At 40.8% G+C, this 22,065-nt stretch overlaps 1 protein-coding gene across 4 annotated transcripts; it reads left to right on the top strand.

The window, feature by feature from the left end:
* Positions 1-10: 10 nt before the first annotated feature.
* MFAP3 (microfibril associated protein 3) lies at positions 11-18,270 on the top strand. Of its 4 annotated transcripts, XM_044450953.1 has the most exons (4): positions 7,406-7,879; positions 9,228-9,559; positions 9,757-10,198; positions 13,139-18,270. In XM_044450953.1, exons 3-4 carry the CDS (start codon positions 9,916-9,918, stop codon positions 13,888-13,890), a joined length of 1,035 nt encoding a protein of 344 aa, XP_044306888.1. In that variant the 5' UTR covers positions 7,406-7,879; positions 9,228-9,559; positions 9,757-9,915; the 3' UTR covers positions 13,891-18,270. The 4 variants fall into 4 exon arrangements, with proteins under 4 accessions (XP_044306890.1, XP_044306892.1, XP_044306888.1 ...); XM_044450955.1 differs by lacking the exons at positions 7,406-7,879; positions 9,228-9,559 and adding an exon at positions 11-154; XM_044450957.1 differs by lacking the exons at positions 7,406-7,879; positions 9,228-9,559 and adding an exon at positions 18-159.
* The last annotated feature ends 3,795 nt before the right edge of the window (positions 18,271-22,065 follow it).

The following is a 22,065-nucleotide window of genomic DNA, read 5'->3' on the forward strand; positions in this document are numbered from 1 at the left end:
TCACTTTCCCCGTCCCTAGCGAGCGTCGCGCTTGAGCGAGGGGGTGACCGAGAGCTGGGCTGTGAAAAGGGGAGGGAGCTGCCGGTGTGTCGGTATTGTTGGCGAGCCTCCCTGTGGAAGCGCCTGTCGCGGGGAAGCAGAAGGCGCGGCTCAGGTGCGGTGAGTCGTCCCGGCGCGCTGATGTCGCGGAAGGGAGGGTGACGCCATGGTGCGCCGTCATGTCCTCGCCTTACGCTAAGACAATACACAACGGTGTATTTGTTTAGATCGCCCTTCCGCAGTCTGGAGGCCTCCAGACGTTCAGTACTACAGTTCCCTTCGTGGCTATGGGTCGGTACATGTACCGTTGGTAGCCCCAGCCCTGCTTGTAGTCCAGCATCTCCGCAGGGCACCCTGTTGGGGAAGCATTGCGAGTGCAGGAATCGGCGCGGCTCTATTATATAGTGTTGGATCGGGACTCGGGAGGACCCAGTTCTAGGCCCCACTCGGCCACGAATTCATCCTTCTTGGGTGACTGGGCCCGTCACGGCCTAACTCTAACCTCCATCGCAGAGTTATTGTCTTGAGCATATCGCGGAGTGAAGGATTATATAAACCGCCTTGCAGCGAAAACAGGCATGCTGTTAATATAATAGAGAAATGGGGATCCCTTTGTATTGGTAAAGGGGAAAGTAGTGCTCCCAGTTTTAGGCTGAGGAATGAATATGTATGTAATACTCATATCCTCAGAAGAGTTTTAGAAGAGGCAGCTTGTGGGCGAAGTGCGGAGTCTCAGTACAATCTGATGTGTCAGAGAGATAGGTCAGGGAAGAGCCTAGTGACACTTGATGGGCTGGGGCAGAGCCCTAATCTGAGGTACATCTGAAGCAAAGTTCCTGGCTTAAAATCTGCAGGGCAAGGAGCCTTCTGTTAAAACTTGCTGGGCAAAGCTAGTGAAATTCATTTATTTTAAAACAGTTACAACTCTACTTCTATATATTCTTGTGGATCAGGAGATCCTGGTGGGTTCAGAGGTGTGGTGTCCTTGACCAGACACTCATAATGCTTCACTAGGGTTTCAAGCTCTACTATTTGACTCTTCAGAATCTGTTTTTACAAGTTGGACCAGTAAAGCAATTGCTGTTTGTTTATACGTCTTTGCTATACATGGTCCTCTTATTATTAGGCATTTTGGACAGGAAGGTGTAATACAAAGGAAGAAAATGAAACTAGCCTAGCAGTTCTATTTCGCTGTCTTCGGGGATGTATAACCAGAGGACACCTAGTCCTTGGTATTTGTTTTAAACAGGACTTGAGCATCATTGGTTTACTATTGAAAGAGGCATGGAAAAGTTCAGTCAGAGTGTTCTGCATGTAGCAGCTACTAGATTCAACTTCTGGCATTTCTGTTTGAACAGTAAGTCTTCAGCAGTCAGAGCTGGAAAAGAGCCCTTTTTGAACTAGGGTTGCCAAGAACATGTTTGTCTTTAAATGCTTTAATAACGCAAAGGATGAGGCAAGAGCAAGTGGGGTGCCATGTTTCTCCTACTGTAGACAGGGAGACATTGAGCAAAGGAGATTACTTAGGGTGGTTATGCCTGTCTCCAGTCCAGTGTCTTTGCATGCAAAGATAGTGGTTGGTTGGTTGGTTGGTCTGTTGTTTGTTTGTGGCAACCTGGCAAATATAGTATGAACTCTTAGAGAGTCCACCATAAATAGGAGGAATAAATCAAAGCATCAATACCATTTCCTGGTATTTGTGTAAATTCTTATTTACCTGTGTTACTCCATTTTCTCAGTATTGTATTCCTGTGATGAAGTAGTTGGCATCTGTAACACGGCTTTAGTAAGGTAGAATAAAATGATACAATAGCTTTTTAGCATTATCTTGGCACTGTGGTATAATCAGAGCAGAGTCAAGCTCACTCTAAGGATTTTTTTAAATGTTATAGTTATTAACTTTAATTGTTTTATAGAAAATGTTTTAGAATAAGCATCATATATTTAAATGCAGTATTGAATGTTACTGAAAAATATTACAGATATATAGGGACAATGACACATTTTCAGTGCCCGTGAATAACTGGTGGTGATTTTTGTCCAGCCCTTTACTTGAATTAAGGCATATTATCTGGATCCCTATTTTTGGAAGATTTATAATTTAACTTACAATAGAAGCCTAGAGAGTTATGCTGGATCAAATCAAAGGTCCATCTGGTCTAGCATCTTGTTTCTGTAGTGTCCAAACAAATGCCTACAAAAAGTGTCCAAGCAGGACATAAGTGTAGCAACATCATTCTCAAGTTTCATAGCAAACATTTTATAGCCATTGTAACTGATAGTCATTGGTAGCCTCATCCATGAATTTATATAATTCTTTTCTAAAACCAGTCAAGTTGGCGACCAACATTATATCTTGTAGCAAATTCCATAGTTTAACTGTTTGCTGGGCAAAGGAGTCCTTCCTTATATCTGTCCTGAATCTCCTACCCTTCAGCTTCATGGGATGATTGTAGGTTTAGTATTATGGGAGAGGGACAAAAACATCTTCCTTTCCATTTCCTCTGCAGTATCCATAACACCATACATCTGTCGTACCTCTCTCATTTGTATTCCTTCTGCTAAGCTAAACACCCAAATGTCTGGGGAGACGTGCTCTATCCCATTGATCATTTTGGCTGTTCTTTTCTGCCTATTTTCATAAAAGATGAGTGTGATAAGAATAGTAATTTAAATCATAGTACCTTAGATTATTTACATATCAAGCCTCTCCAAATTGTAGGGTTAGTTGGCACATTTGGAATATTCCAAGACTATTCTCTCTGTTCTTACAAAATGGCCAAAAACATGTTTCCTCATTCATTACATGGTTGCCATAGTGGTCATGGCCAATTGCAAGCAGTCATTTGTAACAAAGAACTGGTGAAACTAAAAGAAAAGTAACTTGGCCGGGAATCAGACTAGAAGATAGAAATGACATCTGCATCTCAAAACAAAGTGACTGGTTTAAACCCATCATTTTTTTCATCCTAGCAATTATTTCAAAAGAAGGCAAACTGATGAAGCTTGGGAACTAGTAGCTGGGTGGAAAAGTGCATATATCTGGAATGTCTGAGCCTGAATACCAGGTAACATTGTTCCCCACACAAAGCACTATCAAATTTCAATTTAACAATAGACAAGCTGGTGACACTCAGAAACAGTCATGCATGCATGCACACAAACAAAATGTGTTACCCTGAAACAAACAAACCGGCTAATATATCCATGTACCACACAAAAAGGCAAAATGCTTAAATAACATAGCCAGAGCACCCGTTTGTTAGCCACTGCCCTTTAGAGCCATAGGAAGCCATCTCTTCCAACCCATCAGGATGTGCCCGACCACACTCAGCTTGCTTTTTCTTTTGTTGACTAGGTACCTCCATAAATCTTGAGCTTTAGCCAGCCTCCACTTTTATAACACTGTGTCTGGGGCGCAGTAGCATTCTTGGACATGAAAACGGTACTGCTGAGTAACACTTCACTTTGCAACATGTGAACCTCCCAGTTCACTGTTTAAAAATGAAAAGGCCTGCAAAATAAAGCTGGTGGAACTGAGAGCTTAGCAGGTGGCAAGAGAGGTGTATGTGGGCACTTCAGTTCACACAGGCTCCACACAAGAGACCCCAGTTGTATATTAATGCTCACTAGTCATCTTAAAAGTAAAACCCAATCCACATAGAAAGCAGATCAAACTCTGCTGAAGATCTGGCTATTAGCCTTTAAAGGAGGTACCCCAGAGGATCTATTCTGAGTTCAAAAAAGTATTTCAAAACTTGAGTTTTAAAAATCAGATTTCAACAGCATATGCATGCTTTTTCTTCTCCTTTTCCCCTTCAAAAATAGTTTCTCTACCCATATCTAACACATTTGCAGAATATAGTGCATTGTAAAAGCAATGGTTGTAAACCAGTTCATACCACTGGTAGTTAGAAAATGTAGCCATTGATTCTTAAGGAACTTTTTATAGGGGAAGTGGGGATATGCTGATCTAAAGTTCTAAAAGGTTTCTTATGCAGACTAGGAGCTCCCATGTAAAGGGATGCTTTGCTGTTTGAAAAAATATTAGGAACAGATCTGTTTTACCAGCAGGGAATTCTGTACAGAGCTCTTCATATTTAAATTAAACTTCATTTCTTAAAAAAAAAAGTTCTGTGTAGAATGGTGTTGCTGAAGTGAAACTTACTCTGAAGGAGACCCCCATCATTAAAACTTATTACAATTCAGTTAGTACAAAAATGGTTCTGTTCCCTTGAGACCACAGTCTGAAATGCTGTGCATTTGTTTTGGTTTTTCGCTTCCTTATGGTTTGTTTATGTTGCAATATTGGATAATCCAGAAAATACATTGTCTGTATTTATTATTTATTTATTAGAACTCAAGGCAGCTTGCGTCATTCTCCTGCTGCTCCCAATATTATACCTGCAATAAGAACAACCCTGTGAGGTAGGCTGGTCTGAGAGTCTGTGACTGGCCCAAAGTCACCCAGTTGGCTCCATGGCTAGCAGGGACTAGAGCCCATCTCTCCTGAGTCCCATTCTCATACTCCTAACCACTACTCCAGCTTATGCCTCCTTCTATGCCCTGGTCGTCTTGCTGATCTTGTACTACGTAGTGTTGGGTGTATCTTTTAAGAATGCAAATCAAAATAAAAGTCCTCTGTTCTATTGCTAGATACATAAACTCTAGATTGTGCAGATCTAATCCAGATATTAAATAAAGATTAAATGTGTTGTTTCTTTTTAAATATCTAGTCATAACAGCTGTTCTATAATATCAGTGCGTTTGTTTTTCTTGGATTTAAGATATCATGTTGTTTTATCTTCCCTGTGTTTAATCAGCTGCAGCAGCTGTTTTGTATAAATATGATGACTATCATGAAAATGTAGCATTCCTCCCCCTCCAAGAAAAAAAAAAAAACTAAGCAGTGAACAATCTTGCTTAACAGTAATGGGTTTGCCCAGAAGAAAATGAGTTAAACAATTTAATAGATCAAACACTGAAGGATGAAATGGAAAAATCCAATGACCCATTACAACTACTGCTGTGCATTTTGCAAGCTCTATATAATTTACTAGGGAGCATATGCAATTATTGTAGATAATTATCTCAGGTTTTTGAAGGATAATGCAGCTAGATATTTTCCAGTTATAAATAAGGTTTATATGTTAGTGTCACTCCATAAATGAATGCAGAATAGTCTGATGAGCAAGTTTTTAAAGTAAGCTGGAAGAATAAACCTTATGAAAGGAAAGTACTGGAATGACATTTCTTAAAATTCATAGCAGCTTCACCATAATCACTTGAGTCTTTGTAAAGCATTTACAATTGGTAAAATACATAAATAAAATACCCTTTTACCTATCTATGGATTCACAATCTAAATAAAAATGTGACATTAAAGAGAAATTGAAGGGGGAAGGGAACTGTATCTGCTGACTGAGGTTGAAAGGGGCCTCAGTTACAATAAATTTACAATGTGTGTGGGGGGTGGGGGGCAGTTTCTTTAAAAGGCCAAAAAAGACACTTGACCAGTGTTTAAGCAATAACAGTAACAGTGTAAGAAGCTACAAGAGAGAACATGTGTGAACATGAAATAGGCCAGGAGAGAGGTTATTTAATAAGAACTACCAAATCCAAAAGTCCTGCTTGGATTCACTCCAATTTGGGAAAGTTGGAAGTGTCTTTCTGTGTTTCTTTTTTCTCCTTTCAGCATATTTTACCTTTTTTTCTGGGAAAAATCAGAAGGAAAATGTTAGCCAACACCAGCTCTGGTTCCACTGCCCCACACCACTGGTATAGCTCCTCTTCACTCCATACTATCAGCGGCACTGGAGAACTGGGCAGCAGGCCGTTTCATGATGTTTGGGAGGAGATTTCTCTTTCTAAGGGAAGTGCTCTTCACTCTTGGGACACTGTCTCCCAGGGGCAATAGTATCGCACCTAACAGCACATAGTCGTAAAAGCTTTTATTTTGGCATCCACTGAAGTTAGCTTTCCAGTCAGTGATCCTAAAAAGGACAATTATTTGCTGCCCCAAATGACCTAGAATTTGGTATGTTTAAGGCCACTCATTTCAGTAAACTTCAGCACTCCTAATCTACTAGTCTGGCCAGAAATTCATTTTGATATTGGTATAGCGTATGATGCTAGGTTAAAACTCTCTCTACAGTGGATAGCTTTTTCACGCATAACTATTGACTATAACATTAGGCTTCTTGGTTAACATCTTTGGAAGGAACTGCTGGGAGATTTACCAGATACATTATTTAATACATAGCAAACATTCAGCCCAATCCTGTCCATCTTTACTCAGAAATAAGTCCCCTTGGTTCTAATACAGTTTTCTGTTCCGTAATAATATTCTTCAGATTGAAACTTTTAGGTTTTGCTGCTGAAGGTATACCGTATTTTTCGCTCTATAAGACACACCTGACCATAAGACGCACCTAGTTTTTAGAGGAGGAAAACAAGAAAAAAAATATTCTGAATCAAATGGTTTACTAAACTATGTAATAAACTATAACAGAATACAGTATTACTGTATTCTGTTATAGTTTATTACATAGTTTAGTAAACCATTTGATTCAGAATATTTTTTTTCTTGTTTTCCTTCACTTTACAAGGTTGAAATACAGTATTACTGTATTTCAACCTTGTAAAGTGAACAGCAGTCAACAGTGGCATTAAGAACCATCATCACTGTCATTAACAAAAGAGAGACTTTAAAGTTCGAGTACTCTTCTAGTTTTCATTGAACCCATAGAACTCATCATCACTAGAGTCAGAATTTATGAAGCTCTGTTGCTCACAATCACTGACATCACTTTCTTAGTCAGTAGTGGAATTATTGAAGGAATCCACAATCTACACCAGTTGTACAAGAGCTGCTGCAGACAATAACAAATCTAAAAAAGCCAGTAATGTCCACGCTGCCCTACTAGTAAATAATAGAAAAAAACTTCTGACAAAAAATGAGATATTGTACGGTAAATCAAACACACAGCGGACTAAGTAGCCTTTGAAGAATAAACTTCATACACGAAGGTAATGCTGTTTAAATATTCACTGAGCCTTAAAAAAAAATGTGTCTGATCAACTAACAGATAACTGATCCATGGAAAGCTTCCTGATAATCACAGGCACATTCCCCATCACTTCCCCATGGGCTTCACTAAAAGACAGGTTGCCATTTGAAAACACACACTGACCTGTGATTAACAGCTCTCACCTGCGCCGGGGGGGGGGGGCAGAGCAGGGCACACCGAGCGCGTGCCGGCCAGGTGGTGCCACGTGGTGCAGGCGGCCGGCAGCATCCTGGGCGTCGGGCACACACACATTCGCTCTATAAGACGCACTTTTCCCCCCTCAAAAGGGGAAATGTCTGTGCGTCTTATAGAGCGAAAAATACGGTACTTCTAGAATTCAGTGGGCCTTAGGGAAAGTGTAAGTTCCATAAAGAAATAAAATTCTTGGAGAGAGAGGTTGTTGTTGTTATGCTTCTGTACGGCTCCCATAGTGCACAGGGGACTCTGGACAGTTTACATTTCCAACAATAAGAACAGATATACATTTCCAAAAACGATTTACAGTAAATTCCAAATACATTTCCAAAATAAACATACAACAATAAAAACAGAACAATAATAAAATACTACCATAAAATCATACATTAAAAATACTAAGGAACCCAAAGAAATAACTACAAAATCTAATAAATTAATCCCAGATACAGCAGTCCACCTTAGTCTACTGAGCTGCCCCAAGCGGGCTTCAACAAGCCCCAGGAAGAAGAAGGGACCCGCACTGCGAGGGGCCGCAAGGGGACGAGGTGACGGTAGGCTGCGGTGGAAGAGAGGTGAGGCTCTGGTCTGGCAAGCACATAGGCATGGTGGAGGGTCAATGGCCTATTTTGAAATTAAATGAAATCACGGTCTTAAGCATTTCCATTTAAATAGGTTATTTTTAATGTCCTTTTAGAGACACATGTTTTTCACTACAGAATTGGACCATTGTTGATTGTAACAGTATTATGAAAATGAAAGAGGAAGAGATAATATGTACTAGATATTTTGTGTTAAAATTAGCAGTGAAAATACAGACTGGGAAAAAATGAATGCACATTATGCTCACATGACTCCAGTCCTCCGTCAGCTTCACTGGCTTCCCATTGAAGTCTGGGCCCAATTCAGGGTGTTGGTGATCACTTATAAAGCCCTAAACAGCTTGGGTCCTGGCTACCTGAAGGAGCGCTTACGTCCATATATGCCCACCCACCCCCTGAGATCAGTGGGAAAGGCCCTTCTCCGGGAACCCTCTGTGAAGGAAATTAGGGGGATAGGTACTCGGAGGAGGGCTTTCTCTGTGGTGGTGCCCAATCTATGGAATGCGCTCCCCAGAGAGGTCTGCCTGGCGCTGTCGTTATTTGTTTTTCGGCGCCAGGCAAAGACCTTTTTATTCAAGCGTCATTTTAATTGTTAACGTTATTTTTATTTTTAAGTTTTTTGGCCAGGGCGACTTATTTTATACAGTTATGTGTATTTTATATTGTTATTTATGTATTTTAATTTATTTATTTGTAAGCTACCCCGAGGCTTCGGCAAATGGGGCGGCCTAGAAATTTTCTAAATAAATAAATAAATAAATAAACTTTTAGGAACATGAACTTCCATTCTTTGTCATGAAATCATAGCAAATGCATTTTACGTATGAAAATAAAGTGGGTGTACATTCAAATACATGAGTCATGTGTACTCTAAGATTGTAGAGATTAAACATACAGATACAATAATTAAAAGTAATTTTTAATTCTTAAAAATGGTCAATTAATATACCATTTGTGCAAACTGAGGCTGAAGACTGATGAAAAGTTATTTACATATTATGTAATTATGTAGCCCAGTAATAAACACATTTCTTTTGAACGTTGCAGACAGTGAAGCTATTTATTTTGCTTCTGCTTATAAAACAGACCCACTGAAAGAAGGATTAGTCTTTGTAGGATCCAATCATAACTTTCCAATAAAGAAATGGGACCTATCTACTTTTACTATTGCAATATTCTCATTAGCTGTGATGTTAGCGGTTCAGAAGTTATATGGAGTTACCTACAGAGTTATTAGCCTCATTTCATGTTAGTTACCTGGCACATCTTCAACTTGGTGTAAATTCTTTGAGATTAATTCATAGCTTCATATGTTGCACAGAAATCTGGAAAGAAGAAATGCCAGTGACTAACGCTCCTGCTTTTCCTTCCTACACCATGGCTCACTCTGCTCACAAGCTGCTCCTGCTAGAAGAAGAGGGATGGGTAATTCTGACTGATTCCTCTCCCTCTTCCTGCACTGCCCTGTGCCGAAGGGTTTGGAAGCAACTCCATTACAGTGTTGAGAATGTGCAAAAATCATTCCACATTCACCTTCCTCTAGCAACAGTTTCCACTAGATGTTTGTCCATTCTGGATCCAACCTCATAGCATGGAAAGTGAGACTAGAAGATCTTACCACTATTATTTCTCCTTGCCACCATACAATAGAAGGTGAGAAGAAGCATGAGACCTTTCAGTTTCTTTCCCTGCTTTTAATGTGATTGTATGCTAATACTTGCTCACTTTAAGGACCTTTCAGGTCTAGATGGTTGGCATCTGAGATAATTTAGTTCTGTTTGCTAAGTATTTTAAGTTTGAAAACCACATAAAGCATTGTTAATAATCCTTACTCTTTTTTTAATTTTCAGTTGGATATTCCATTTATTTATTTTCAAATCTTTGGAGTTATTTGTTGATAAATCAATCAGACCCTTTCAGGCTGACTGGCCTAATGCAGAATACTTCACATCTTCCAACTTGCTTCAGCTGTTACATTCAATGAGAAAAATACCTAATTTAAAGCTTCCATGAAGCTCAGCTACTGCCTGTTGACTCTGATTCTCAACACTAGTGTTTTCGCACTAGAAAATGTGGCCTCCAACCTGACAACTACATCTGAGTCAAAGTCCCCACCTCTCAATGCATCACTTATTCCCATCTTACAAGCCTTGACAAAATCTGCGGCGCCTCAGGATATCATAGAGAAAGAGGGGAACTGCGTTTTCATTGAATGTATGCTGAATGTTAGCCAGCATGACACCATCCTTTGGTACAACTCAAAAGGGCACCTGCTGGAGCAAGACAGAGGAGGTAAGTCATGCCTATGCAGCATGTAACATGCCTCTTCCATCACATAGCAGTTGCTGAAGTTCTCTCTTATTTCATGCATGAAAGGAAAAGTATCCTCCCTGGATGTTTTAGCCCTTTGCCTAAAATGGTATTCCATAAAACCCCGTACAAATGTGTTGTAAAGAACTAAATGTTAACCTCAGCAAGAACACCATAATTCAGTAAGGTCCCAGTTATCCATTGCAAAAACCTGGGACTCAATGAGCTAAAGTTTACACAATTGACAATCTGGTTACTCTTATGTAACTCTCACAATTCAATTACTTGCTTTAGAACTATAAGCCTCTGATATTTTAATCCATGTGCTGATTGCATGGTTTTTCTCATGGGGCCTTGTTCACATTTGCAAACAAATATTGACATTTATACTTAACCGAAGAATGTGAATAAATTTAGCACTTCACTGAGGGTAAGAACTTTGGAATGAAAAGTTTGTCAGCATCATACAAACAAGAGAAGTGCAGAAGGATGATAGAAAAACACATTAGCTTTTCTGCCTCTCTTTCAATCCAGTTGTAACATGCTGTGCTGAGAAGAGCATTGCCGAAATTTTGTGGATGCCTTTTCCAGCCCTTGGCAGAGGTCAACCTAATAGCAACATGTCTCTCTCTTCACATGTTATGCTTTGTCCTCTGTAGTTTCCTAATGTCCAAAATAATCGCCCTTTCCAAATGGTTTGGCAAAGACAGCCTTTGTATTACAGTAGTGTTCAGGCCAGCTTAGGAGGAAGTAAGCTTTGCAGCAGTATTCTTTTTCCAACCAAGACTATGTGGTGCTAACCCTGATCAAAATAGGGACTTCCCTGGTTATTCTTTACCCCAGATTTAAAATCTAGGCAAGCAGGAGTCAGGACCAAATCTGAAGGTGATGACATGATCAAAGGCAGCCTTCCTCAGTCCTTTGCCCTACAGAGGCTTTTGACTACAGTTTCCACAATCCCTGAGCATGGGTTATGCTGTCTGAGGCTAATGGACTTTGAAGTTCGAAACATTTAGAGTTTAAAGTCTGGTCAACAATGTATCTCTTAAGAATCAAAGCTGACCTGGTTATTACTTGTAGAATACTGTAGGTGGTTCTCATGTCCACCTACTGCATGCAAACACTGTACTCTCTTTTATCCTGCTTTAATGATCCACCAAACCTTTCACATTTTGAAGTACACATTTGTCAGCTCTTTCAATTTGAGGGATCAAACTGCATTTGTTGATTGTACTTTAACAGTGTTGTTTTTAGGAGGATAAAAAGACATACACAGTTAAGGTTCCAGAAAGAAAGGTACACCTGGAAAAAACAGTTCATGGGTTTAATTTTATTCCAGTATATCAAGAATAGTCATGCATACTAATACAGGTGCAAGTGTTAGCCTCTTTACTTCCTCCCTTCAGAACATTAGCAGACACTATTATTTGGGGGGGGGGGCAGGTTAAAGAATGTTGAGTTTTTGCAGTGCATCCATCCAGGGGAGTATTGGACAACAGGCAATGCTGGATTTCTGTTTCAGCTTTCTCATTGGAGGAAGGAGAAGGCCATTTTGCAGATTCTTCCTTCCCTCTCCAATATCCTCTGCTGCTCCCAACAACTCTGGAGAGTCATGGGATGCTTCAAACAGTGTGGGAGGGGGCACTACGGGGGACGGGGGGAAATGACAAAATCAATGTCCTGCTGCTTCCCCTTTCTCCAGCAGGAGCCTCCACTACATCTCAGTGTAAGCCACTGCCTAAAACAGCAAATTAGTTGAAACTTGTCATGTCTAGGTAAAGCTATTCAACCATGCTTAATTAGTATGCTGGCAAATGACCAAACTAATGTTGCTAGTCAACAGTCTTCCCAATCCTGCTTTGCCTTTTGCCTAAGATTGCAGTTTATGAGATGCACTCACATTGACTTGTATCCTACTTTCCATGCGAATATGTTCCACAAAGTAGTTTTATAATACAATACAAACTTAAATGCAGCAGCATTAAAACAATCTAATCCAGAGGAGCAAAGATAAACAGGATCCTTGTTGATGGCAGGCTAAATGTGAGCTGGCAGTGTGGTTAAGAGGGCAAGCGCCACTCTTGGATGCATAGCCAGAAGCTTCAAGTTCTAGGAGGTGTGAATAGCGCTCTACACGAATAGAGTATTGCACCCAGTTCTGGGATTCATGTTATAGGAAGGACATAGCTAGGTTAGACTCGGTTCAGCACAGGGTCACAAGCAAGTTAGCCGGGTTGGGAAGGATGGCATATGAGGAGAGACTGAGGGAACAGGGTCTTTTCAGCCTGGAGAAGAGGAGACTCCAAGGGGATCTTTTAGCAACTTATAGGTATGTAAGGAGTGTCATGTGGAGGAGGGTCGTGTCCTGTTCTTGCCTGCAGTGTGGGGCAGGATGCATTCTGGTGGGGCAAAGCTCAAAAGAACCAGGCTTCAGGTTGGATGTCAGGAAGACCTTTCTGATGGTTAGGACCCCTAGGATATGAAATGGGCTTCCAAGGGAGGTGGCTGAGGCCCCATCAGTGAGGGAGTTCAAGGAAAGATTGGACAACCACATGTTGGAGATTACATGAGCAGAGCTGGCTGGAGCTGGGAGTCAGACTAGATGCCCCGGGCGGCCCCTTCTGACTCGCTTTGTTTTTACATTTCTAAAACATAGAGAAAGAACAGTTCTTAAATTTCAGGCAGCATCAGCAGGCAAAAGCAGATTGAATAAATAGCGGCTTTAACGCCCAATGAAGAGCAACAGAAGAAGAGGTCAAATGCACATCCTGGGGTGGGGGTCCAAAGATAGAGCCAGTTCAGAAATGGTCACACAGATACAGACAGACAGAAATGGCCTTGTCTCCGGTGTCTGACAGTCTTAGTAAAGGTATTTATACAATCTTTAAGGCATTGACTCCTCTTTTGTATTTGTGTCTTTAGGTGGAAGATGGCTGATCTCAGACCGTGTCCTTAATATCACAAGTGTAACTTTTGGTGACCGGGGGCGATACACTTGTGTTGCCACTAATGAAAATGGCACTTCTTATTACTCAGTCACACTCAGAGTTGTCTCCACATCTGGGGACATGGGCATTTACTACATGATTGTCTGCCTCGTTGCCTTTACTATCATCCTGATCTTAAACATAACCCGTCTCTGCATGATGAGCAGCCACCTCCGCAAAACAGAAAAAGCCATCAATGAGTTCTTCAGGACAGAAGGGGCTGAGAAATTGCAGAAGGCTTTTGAAATAGCCAAGCGTATTCCTATCATCACCTCTGCCAAAACCTTAGAGCTGGCCAAAGTCACTCAATTTAAGACTATGGAATTTGCTCGGTATATTGAAGAGCTTGCCAGAAGTATCCCTCTTCCACCACTCATCCTTAACTGTAGGGCCTTTATGGAAGAGATCTTTGAAGCAGTGCATGTTGATGACCCAGATGAAGTTGGAGTCAAACAGACCCAGGCCTTAGGTGCTCAAGAGGGGCATTACCCCTTAAACCCAGAAATCAAGCGCAGTGATTCACCAGCAGGGGATTCAGATGATGGTTCTGTGAATGACCAAGGCAAAGAAATAGCTGTCGAGGTATCTGTCCATCTTCAGTCAGAAGCACAAAGCATTGATAGTGTTTCCCATGAGAGTGTCCCCTCCATACCTTCTGAAGATGATGCATGTCCTGAATCCAAATAGAACAGCAAAGGCAGATGTATGAAAGTTGCATCAGATGTCATGGAAGCTTCAAGAGAAAGAGAAAAGCATAAGTGCAGCCACTGTCACAAATGCACAAAACCCTGTGGTGGTTATTTAAACTCCTCTAGAGACAATAAGGTGCCCTGAGTGTTGGCAAAAAATAATGTGGATTTTTGTTCTGTAATGTAGCTCAATGTGCACAAATTGATTTGGAAATCAGCTTAGAAGCTGTTGTAAACTTCTCAGTAGACATTTTATTATACATACTATTGGATGTATTTTACAAATAGGATACCTTGAGTTGTTGGTGATCTCCAGTTAAAGCTAAAAGAATCATTAACATGCATAGCTTTGTCACATCTATAGGGAAGCACAAATTCCTGAGGGTACCCGGTGATGATTTCATGATGTGTGATGTCATCATTCATCAGTCATGAAAAGAGTTTGCCATATCTAAATTTGTACAATAAATGGTATAATAAATACTATAATAAGAGCATCAAATTACTAGTTTTCAGACTATGTCATTAAGTTACCAGAGATGTCAGTTTTGTATATGTTACACTCAAATGCAGTACTTTAATAAGAAAATGAAAACCCAAATACAAGTTTTGGCATCTTGAATCTTAAGTTACACTCAAGAACTGGCCATTGAAATTTGCTGTCAAATGCCAAGTACATTCTTTCTTGTTCTTTGAATAAGACTCAAGATGTCAGCATTATTCATATCCTCTCTCCTCTGGAATTATGGCCGAAAGGCCAAAGTATACTGATGCCATCAACCGCTCTGATGAAGGTAACAACAGCTTCACTAAGACTTAGGATCTCAAAGTTCCTGTAGTAAACCCATTAAAAATAAGAAAGCCCTTGGCTTTTTCAGGCAGTTTGTTCTAAATAATAAGAAAAGTAGCAAAAATCTTAGTTTGTGTCTCTGTCTGTCTGTGTGTAATGACTATCTACTGAAGGGTTAGGTGTAGGATATTGTAGTCATGAGCAGAACGTATTGGAATGGAGGAGCTACGGTGCAGGAACAGTAGGCTGCTACATGCATGTCTGGTTTATGTCGTGTTACATGCATGTTATGTCTTAAGCAGAATTCCGTGACTGTGGCAAACAGTAAGAGGTCACTGCATTGAATAACTTCTCTCTGATGTTGATGTTTGGTTGGTCATACAAGTGCCCCAGGCAGTACAGTGGAATGTGCTACTTCAGGTGGGACATGCTCCATTTGAATGCTCATCAATTTGCAAAGTCCTTTCTTGCAAAGAAAAGTAAAAGAGGCCCTGCCTTGCCTGTTGTCGGTGAGTCCTTTTTTCTGTTGGCAATATCATCATCATCATCATCACAATCTCCTCCTCCAAAATGAGATTCCTTTTCTTGCACTCTGAAGTAATGTGGCCCTCATTCTGCTACACATACAGACTAATCCTTAAGTAGGCGTGTTGCTGGCATGTGACTACATTCTGGCTTGTCCTTTCCAGTGCCCATGAAGCTGAAAAGGTCCTGGGCCAATTTGTATTATGTGGAATTGAGAAGCAGGATAAATAATTGCATAACTGAATAATGAATTCATTCCTAGCTTCCTTCCTTCCTGGAATGAGTTTAGCTGTCTGTCTAGTTGGCCATTGATTTTTTTTTTTTAATTTGCCCAAAGGTTAGGGAAGTTCATAGGCCTTTTTTCTTTTTTGGTAGCCCAACTGGACATTCTCAAGAGTGATGGGGAAGTAAAATAGATTCCTATTTGATGGGGTTTTTTTCCTTTTTCACTTTAAAGGTGTTAGTTTAATTGCATTTTATATTCCATTTAGAATAACTGTAGTCCAAAAATTAGTTTCTTTAAAATTCTCAAACCTCATCTCTTGGCAACAAGTGCTCCCCATTTTATATCGCACAACTCTACGTCTGCCATTTTATTTCATGAAACCTTGTTTTAGCTAGCAGTTGCTCAAGGAGAATAAGCACAATTTCCAGGAGGATTTAGTGTTACATTTATAGCAGTAGGAGTGGATGACATACTGCAGTGATATCTTGGAAATCAGCAGTAAGGCCCAGCTGTGCATCAGATAATTTGAGAAAGTAATACTCAGCTGAGAGAACTTGACTGGATTTTTTCATAAAAATGTCTAATGCACAGTAGAAATGGTGTAACCATTAACATGGTAGATGGATATTGTTCTGGAAGAACAGGTGCTACATCTTAGGAACTGAGTTTCCCTTTCTGAAAAAAAGTTCTTAGGGGGACTGGCACCTGAACCAGGCATGTTGGCTTTGCTTTAGCTGTTCTGAGGCATTGCGGCATCATTCTTCAGCCGTTTATGGCCTAATACTCCAGTCACCCATTTTCCTGCGCTTCACTGCAGCATGCTGTGAAACATGGCTGAAGTTCTAGTTTGGAGTGCGGCTTGCTGCAAACCAGGATTTGCTGTTCCTGTAAATGTCTTGCTAGTCCAGAATGTTTCAAATGATAGGCAAGGTCGCTGGTTCAGGAGCTGGCACTTATCCCATCAAACAAATAACATCTTCATCAGGTACTTGTGGCCCAGTGGAGAAGGATCATGAGAATTGGAGGCCAAAATATCTAGATGGCAACAAGTTACTCATTTCTGGCCTGTGTGCTCATGTCACTCCTGAGTTTTCCACAATGCTTACTTCACCACTTATCCCCTTGATAAAGTAGAAAATATGTTCTAATGCATAATAGTGCATATTACATACATAACCTTATATATGCTAATATGGCAGCATTGACAATAAGAGAAAATTTCTTGAATGGGTTTTGCTGAATAAATATATTCAGTTAGGATTTTGCTCTAAGGATCTATCCTGGATCCTTAAAGAAAGCTAATTAACCATATTCTGGTAACAGCCACTGATTCTGCTAGATGAAGCAGTTTTGCAGCAAGGCATTACTATGTGCCCTCTGCATTGTGCTGAATGCTGCAATCTTGATTCTGCACACTAAACATAAATTGGTAGCCCCATTGACCTAATCACTTTAGGGTGCAATTCTATGCTTGTTTAGACAACCCCCACCCCCACCCCACAACTCCCGGTATTCACTAGCTAGCCATGCTGGCAGTTGTAGGACATTTTCCTGTCTAAACATGGATAGGATTGTACCTTTAATATTGAATCATGCACTTTGATGTTTTGCATAGGCAGGAGACTGTGCTTATTATTTTCCAAACACACAGGCTGTTCTGATGCTGGCATTAAGCAGATTGAAAGTTTTGAATTTCATGAATTTGTGTCCTCTGTTACACTTTACAGCAGTGAATTCTCCAGGCCAATTAACATTGTAATGCCTCGCATGAGAACAGTGGTTATGCAGTGATTGTGAGTGAATTTGTAGGCCACAGATCACATTACCAAAATTGTACTTCTAGACATCTGTGTATCTGTGGAAAGTGGCACTGTGTGTTTAACGGAGACACAGCCAGCACGTTCAGGTTTATTTGATGGTGCTTCCAACCCATCAGACATAAAGAGGGGTTTGTGACATTCCCATAGAAAAGCAGCTATGCAGTTTTCAGGTAATCAGATAGCACTGGAAATGTTTATGAGATCACCTCAAGACATCTGCTTTTTCAGTGATGTGATGTCAGTGTATAGAAAAAGGATCTGTAAATTTAGGTATGACTTTCTGAGCTTCTGAAAGACTTTGAGCAGAAAGATTGCCCAAAATGATCCTGAAAATAAAGACAGTATCTCTGGATCCTGATAATATGTTTCCCACCTCACTTCTAGCTGACACTCCATAGATTGTTCTGATGTGAGGAAATGAGGAACTCCATTTCTTTTAGATCCTTCTGTAAATAGCTTGTATTTATGACACAGAAATATATAGGAGCTTGTTTTGTCTCTTCATTGCAACAAAGACAAAGCTACAAGATGAAATGTGTTTTTAAGGAGGCAGCTTTACAAAAAAATCTTATTAAAACCAAATACATGGTGAATATATTGTGGAGTGTGAATGGTTTTTGAGCAGACACTTTAACAAAATGTTGATGTATGTAGAGATTGTATTTCAGCAAACTAAAAAATATATGTAAGTTTACTCAGATGACCTACATTCTTTTATTACTTGAAAGGGCAAAGAACAGGAGATCATCCATGGAAATGTCCACAGATCCACTGGCTATAAAGTTCTATCTGTTCACATTTCTAATGTCTCTCACCATGAGATTGTTGTCTTGTTTCCTTTGCATCCAATTTTTGTAGATAAGATAAAACTCTACTTTGTAGACTGAATACCATCTACATATCAAAATTATTTGTGTTCTGGAGGTGGCAGTGTCAGTTTTCTGTAATAGAATTTTGTACTTTCATATGAAAATGAGATGGTGCTTTTTCCCAGAATAAAACCCATTATTAAAGGTCTGGAATGCTTTTCTGGTTTTTCATTTCCTCCTCTCAGAGAACATGGCAGGAAAATGAACTGTCTAATAAAGGGTTGCTAAGCAGCTGATTTTAGCCAAAGTCAACAAACATTTCATAAAACTGGAGAAAGTTTGGCAGTTGAGTGTCAGCCATATTGTGGTTTCTTTTATTTCTTTGAAACATGTCATAAAACCTTGTAACCATTGATAATTATTCATCCCAGGTCTGGAGACAAACGGTTGGGGAATAAATGAGGTGGTTTTTACAACAAAGATGGGGAACCTCTGGTCCATGGGAATTCTGCATCCAGCCTGTGAAGCTTCCGTGGTTTCTTCCAGGAGGTGGGACTTGGCCTACAAGCCGTAGCCTCAGAAGCATCCCTGCGGTTATCTGAGATGAGAAACAGCATTGGGCATCTGAGGACTTGAACAGCATTGAGCACTGGGAGAAGCTGTGATCTGTTCTTTCAATTGTGGTACATGTAATATGCAATTTACATACTCACCAGCTGAACATAGCCTGTTGTATTTTCCAAACCCAGGTGACAGGACTTGTTGGATAGAAAATATTACAAGCATCCATGGGTTTTCCACAGCTTGTTTAACCTTCAAATAACCCATGATACTCAGGTTTGCATGAGACAACAAGCAGTAGTCTGTTTATTCAGAGCAATGGCAAGCATGCACAGCATAGTGATCTGTTGTGAAGGGCAAAGTAGTGCATTATAATACAGACTTGCGGAGTGCCTCTGATAGTTTGTAGTGATAATCTTCCAGTGCTTTTTTTTCTTTGTGGAGTGAAACATCACAGATCCCTAGTAACCAACACCAAACTCAGGCTGAGATATGAACCTGGTCTCTAGATATTGTTGGACTACAATTCCATCACTTCTGAACTTTTGGTTCTTGTGGCTGGGGCTGATGAGAGAGAGGTATCCAGCATCTGGAGGGCCACAATTTCCCCAACTCTGGGTTATGCCCTTAGCTTTTCAAAGAGCTGAAGTTGTTGTTGTTGTTGTTGTTTTGTTTGTTTTTGCACATTTGGAGTTACTAGCTGCCTAGATTTTATCCATTCCTAAAGTGGTATGTAGCACTTGTCTTGCTAGGGGCAGTTGAAGACTGACTGAACTGTCACAAAGAAGGAGCATCCTAATCGCTTCAGCTTTGTCGCTGGGAAATGCACACTTGGAAGAAACCAGGGGCATCCTGCAGGTTGTTGCAGGATCTCTGCTCAGTACCAGGCAGGGCCCACAACAAAGTTATCTGGGCTCAGGCAAAGTTGCATCTGGGCAAACATTTGTGCTTTGCAGCACATGGTATATGAGCTGCTTTAGTAACAATGAAGATTCTGTTGTGGCTGGATCACTAGGCAGTATAGAGAGACAGATGTAGCATACAGAACAGTGCACCAACCAGAAGTTACAATAGTGTAGATAAAACCTAATTACTCCAACGATATTAATTTCTATACTGCCCAACAGCCAAAGATTTCTGGGCAGTTCACAACAGCATATTAAAAAAAACAATATAAAACACCATTAAACATATAAAAGTTAACAATACAAAATTTAAAACTGATTTAAAAGCAAAAAATACAATAAATTGTGAAGGCCCTATTAGCCAAAAGCAGGCCCTGTAACTAATTAAATGCCCCACAGTAGAGGATGGTCTTTATCTGGCGCTGAAAAGATAGTAAAATTGTTGCCAGGCAGGTCTCAGTGGGAAGCCTGTTCCATAACTGGGGCCAATCACTGGAAAGACCCTTCTCCTTGTTGCACCATCTGAGCCTCCCTTGGAACTGGCAATCAGAGGAAGGCGCCAGAACACAGTGGCCAGATAGATGAAGGTCAGGAGAGGTGTTCCATCAGGTATTGTGGTCTCAAGCCATGTAGGGCCTTACAGTTCAAAACCAGCACCTTGAACGGATTCGGAAGCATATAGGCAACAAGGAGAACATGCTTTTGGTTTAAACCACCTTTCAGACTGATCTTAATCATACTGAATGGGTTTGCAAGAAATGAGCATGGGTGAATTTTTTGCAGGACTTTAGTTGCTGCTATTGCTACCATTATTGGGGTGCCTGGCAAGTCATCCACAACCCTAAAACATCCCATTTGCTCTGAGTGGCTTGTTAATGCCCCAACAACCCACCCTCACCAGGTGTAATAATTAATTTTTATGTTTATATTTTAAATGTAGTATTTTTTGTTGTTGTTTGTATTTTAAAAAAAGGACATGGCTACAACAATCTAGCCAGGATGTTAGTCTGAACAGTGTTCATAAGCTGCTGAAACACTTGGGGTGAAATCCAAACATGATGCCTGTAAATTTATGAACTTAGAGTGCATCCTGGGAAGAGTGGGAACAGAATATATTCTCCTGCTCTGCATTTCTGCTAGATTGTTGTTTTGAGCCATCTAGCTAGAGCCGAGGGAGGGAAGGAAGCTGCAGAGGCCATTGGACATGATGTATCCTAGCCTTCACTCTCTGCCTCGCAGTCTCCTTCACTCTCTGCCTCGCAGAATGTTCCCAACCGTTGCTGAGGCTGCCTGCATGGATCCTTCCACAGGGGGTGGGGAGAGATACCAGAGCATGGATGTCCTGTCCCTAGCCATGGATCTGGGAATCTGAAGTCTCCTTTGGCCCCCTAGATGTTGCCTAGGGGCCATAGGATTGCTCTTCAGAAGACATATTCTCAACACATTCATTGTTTAAATAGGCAGTACTCCGTAAATCAGATTGGACCCATCTTAGTCTAGGCAAGCTGTGAAGAGTAGTTTTGTTCAGGTTGGTTTTGATGGGCTCAACATAGTTTAAGTACATTTGGATAGTCATGCGGCATCTGACTCAGGGTCCATCTAAAGTGGTGTTCTGTTCACACACTGGCCAACCACCAATTGTTTTATGGTCCCCTGTTCACCACCACACACACACACACACATCCCTCCACCCATTTTTTTCTCAGCTAGAAAATGTTGAAATGCCTTCCTGCCAATTTAGTTGCTGGCAGTGAAAGCTTTAAGCTACAATATGCTAGTCTTAGCTGCACTCCTGTTGCCTTTGAACTCACCCACCACTTAAATATTGTTCCCAACAGCTTTTCCAAAACAGAGTTCAACCCTCAGGCTGAAAGAAGTTTCCCAGTCTTGCAATAAGGGATAGTGTTTGGGGTTAAATAAAAGTATTCCTGGTGTTCCATGATAGTCATGGAGCTTAAGGTGAATTTAAATAGAACTTCTTAATTCAAGAGGGAGTGTAATTACATCATCAGCTTGGAATCCTTTCAATACTTAGAGACTTCTGTCTTTGCCTTCTCCTGGACACAGCAGTGATCTGAGAATGGGATTCCTAAGGAGATGAGATTTTACGCATAAGGGGATGAAGCTCTTCCCTTAAGAACTCATCCCTTGATTCGGTCCATGAGCAATTAACTCCTGGTCCTGGAGCTTGTCCTGGTGTTTTCCCTCTAGAAGGGGTTTCCTAATGCCCCCACTGTTGATTTTAGAGGCTTGCATAGACATGGACAAGGAGAGGGCTCTCGCATCTGGCCTGTCCTCCTCCTGATTGGGTTGCTTGTTCCTCCACGGGGGCCGGGGGGGTGGGGAGTTCAAACTAGACTCCCACAAGAGCCTTACCTCCCTTCGGCCAAAGGTATTGGTTAAGCATAGGGAAAATGGTTCACCAGGTAAGCAAACTGCATCTGCCCTCCTTTCTTCTTGGCTTCTCTTCACATGGTTCTTCCCTGACTTAGCTTCTTTCCCTTTCATTACTCTGTTTTTTCATCTTTGTCTTCCCA

Source organism: Varanus komodoensis, unplaced genomic scaffold, assembly GCF_004798865.1.
Source record: "Varanus komodoensis strain SLA01 unplaced genomic scaffold, ASM479886v1 scaffold6_1, whole genome shotgun sequence".
NCBI lineage: Eukaryota > Metazoa > Chordata > Lepidosauria > Squamata > Varanidae > Varanus > Varanus komodoensis.

What these genes read in the sequence shown, in the direction of transcription:
- MFAP3 (XM_044450955.1), top strand. Translation starts at nt 9,916, where the DNA reads ATGAAGCTCAGCTACTGCCTGTTGACTCTGATTCTCAACACTAGTGTT. An exon ending in GCTGGAGCAAGACAGAGGAG is followed by an intron (nt 10,199 to 13,138) that starts GTAAGTCATGCC and finishes TTGTGTCTTTAG; the next exon opens with GTGGAAGATGGCTGATCTCA.